General features: G+C 43.0%; 1 protein-coding gene across 1 annotated transcript in view; it reads right to left on the minus strand.

The window, feature by feature from the left end:
* Window positions 1-912: 912 nt before the first annotated feature.
* Window positions 913-1,706, minus strand: part of LBR (lamin B receptor) — an 18,006-nt gene continuing 17,212 nt past the window's right edge. The window contains exon 14 of the mRNA XM_009273844.2: window positions 913-1,197. Coding sequence (XP_009272119.1) covers window positions 1,037-1,197 — 161 coding nt within the window. The 3' untranslated portion in view covers window positions 913-1,036. The remainder of the gene's footprint in view (window positions 1,198-1,706) is intronic.

A 1,706-nucleotide genomic window follows, 5' to 3' on the forward strand; every position in this document is an offset into this window, starting at 1 on the left:
TGGTACATCAAGCCATAATTTACAAAGATCAGACCTAAGGCAGCTGTGGTCATTTTATCATTTTCTGACAAATACTTGTACACTGCACCTTTTGCTACCGGGTGTTCAATGCTAGATGCAGGATTAGGGTTCACTAATGCCTTCCACAGCTCTGCCCGCGGCTGAAACAAGTGTTTGTATCATCTACCTTCAGGAGTCTGAGCCAGAAGCGTGGCTTCTCTCCAGGGTCAGGGGTGCTGCCAGGCGGCAGCTCAGAGTCCCCCTTGGTCCGTGCTGAAACTGCACTGAGGGGACTGTCCCCTCCCATCCCATCTGGGGGATGGGACAGTCGTGCCCCTCCACTTCTCCCCCCGATCCCATCCCTTCCTCCCTCCTGCAGGCGCAGGGCAGGAGGGGCCACCTGAGCCTCCCTGACCAAAAAATCCCATTAATGAAAAGCCAGGAGGGGGACAACCACCCGGCTGAGCTGTGCCAGCTGTGGGCCCGGGGCTGCAGGTCAGAACTGCCAGCGGCACGGGCCCCTCGTGTGGGTCAAATCCTCTGCCTCCAGCTCCACTGACCAAAAAGACCCTGCTGCTCCTCCAATTCAGGCCACTAAGTCAGACATCTGAAGTTAGATGGTACAAGTAACACCAAAAAATGAACTAAATGGAATTTCTGTATTTACTGTATTAAGAAATTAACATACTTTACATCACAGTGCTTAATTAAATGCAATAAAAAATGTAAACTCAGGATTCGAGATAAAATTTAACTTGAAAAATTAGGGTTCCAAGACTTTTTAAAATTCACAATTTTTTAAAAATTGAAGTCACAGACAGTCTCAGTTCACAACTCACATATTTAAGATTACTTGTACATATGTGTTGATGCACTCCACTGTTTGGTCTCTCTCTCCTTTTTTTTTTTTTTTTTTTTTTTTTTTTTTAAAAAAGCCTAAATAACAAATAGACCAAGTGCAAAGGTAAGAGGTATATTTTTATTTGCAAAGAAACTAACTTTAGAAGTAATCTGCAAATCAGGCATCTGGAGTGCTCTAGTAGATGTAAGGAAATATGCGGTATGGTACACGCTGACAATACCTTTCCCATGCCACGCCATATTTTTGCTTACAATGATGTTCATCACGAGCTTCTCGATGAACAAGCAAGCAGATGAAATATATCACGTAGAAATATGGTAAGATGTGATTAAAACCTGTAGAATAAAGTGAGAAAGTCACTTTAGATAAAGCAAAAAAGATCCAGAAACATTAGCTATTAACAACATGTACTAAGCTGGTGACATACACTTGTTATGGACTGAAGCATCTTATACTCCTATTGTAAAGCATCAAATACTCAACAGGATAGTGCAAAAATTGTGACATGTTCACATGCAGACAGGAAAAGACCTACAAAAACCCCCAAAAATAATCCTTAAAATTCAGAGTCTCAAAATCTACCAACTTCACTCTCAATGCATGCAAAGCTGGCACATACTTTAAGTTCTTTAGCTATAAAAACCAGAGAAATAGTTAAACCTCTGCAGCACTGAGCTGCCCCACAGAAGCCCCACAAGGTTTTCTCTATTTTGGCTGTAGATGGTAACTCTAGCTTTGCTCAGAGCACACTACTTGACTTGTGGATGAAAAGCTGGACATGAACCGACAATGTGCGCTCACAGCCCAGAAGGCCAACTGTATCCTGGGCTGCATCCAAAGAAGC

This window comes from Aptenodytes forsteri, unplaced genomic scaffold, assembly GCF_000699145.1.
Source record: "Aptenodytes forsteri isolate BGI_AS27 unplaced genomic scaffold, ASM69914v1 Scaffold319, whole genome shotgun sequence".
Lineage (NCBI taxonomy): Eukaryota > Metazoa > Chordata > Aves > Sphenisciformes > Spheniscidae > Aptenodytes > Aptenodytes forsteri.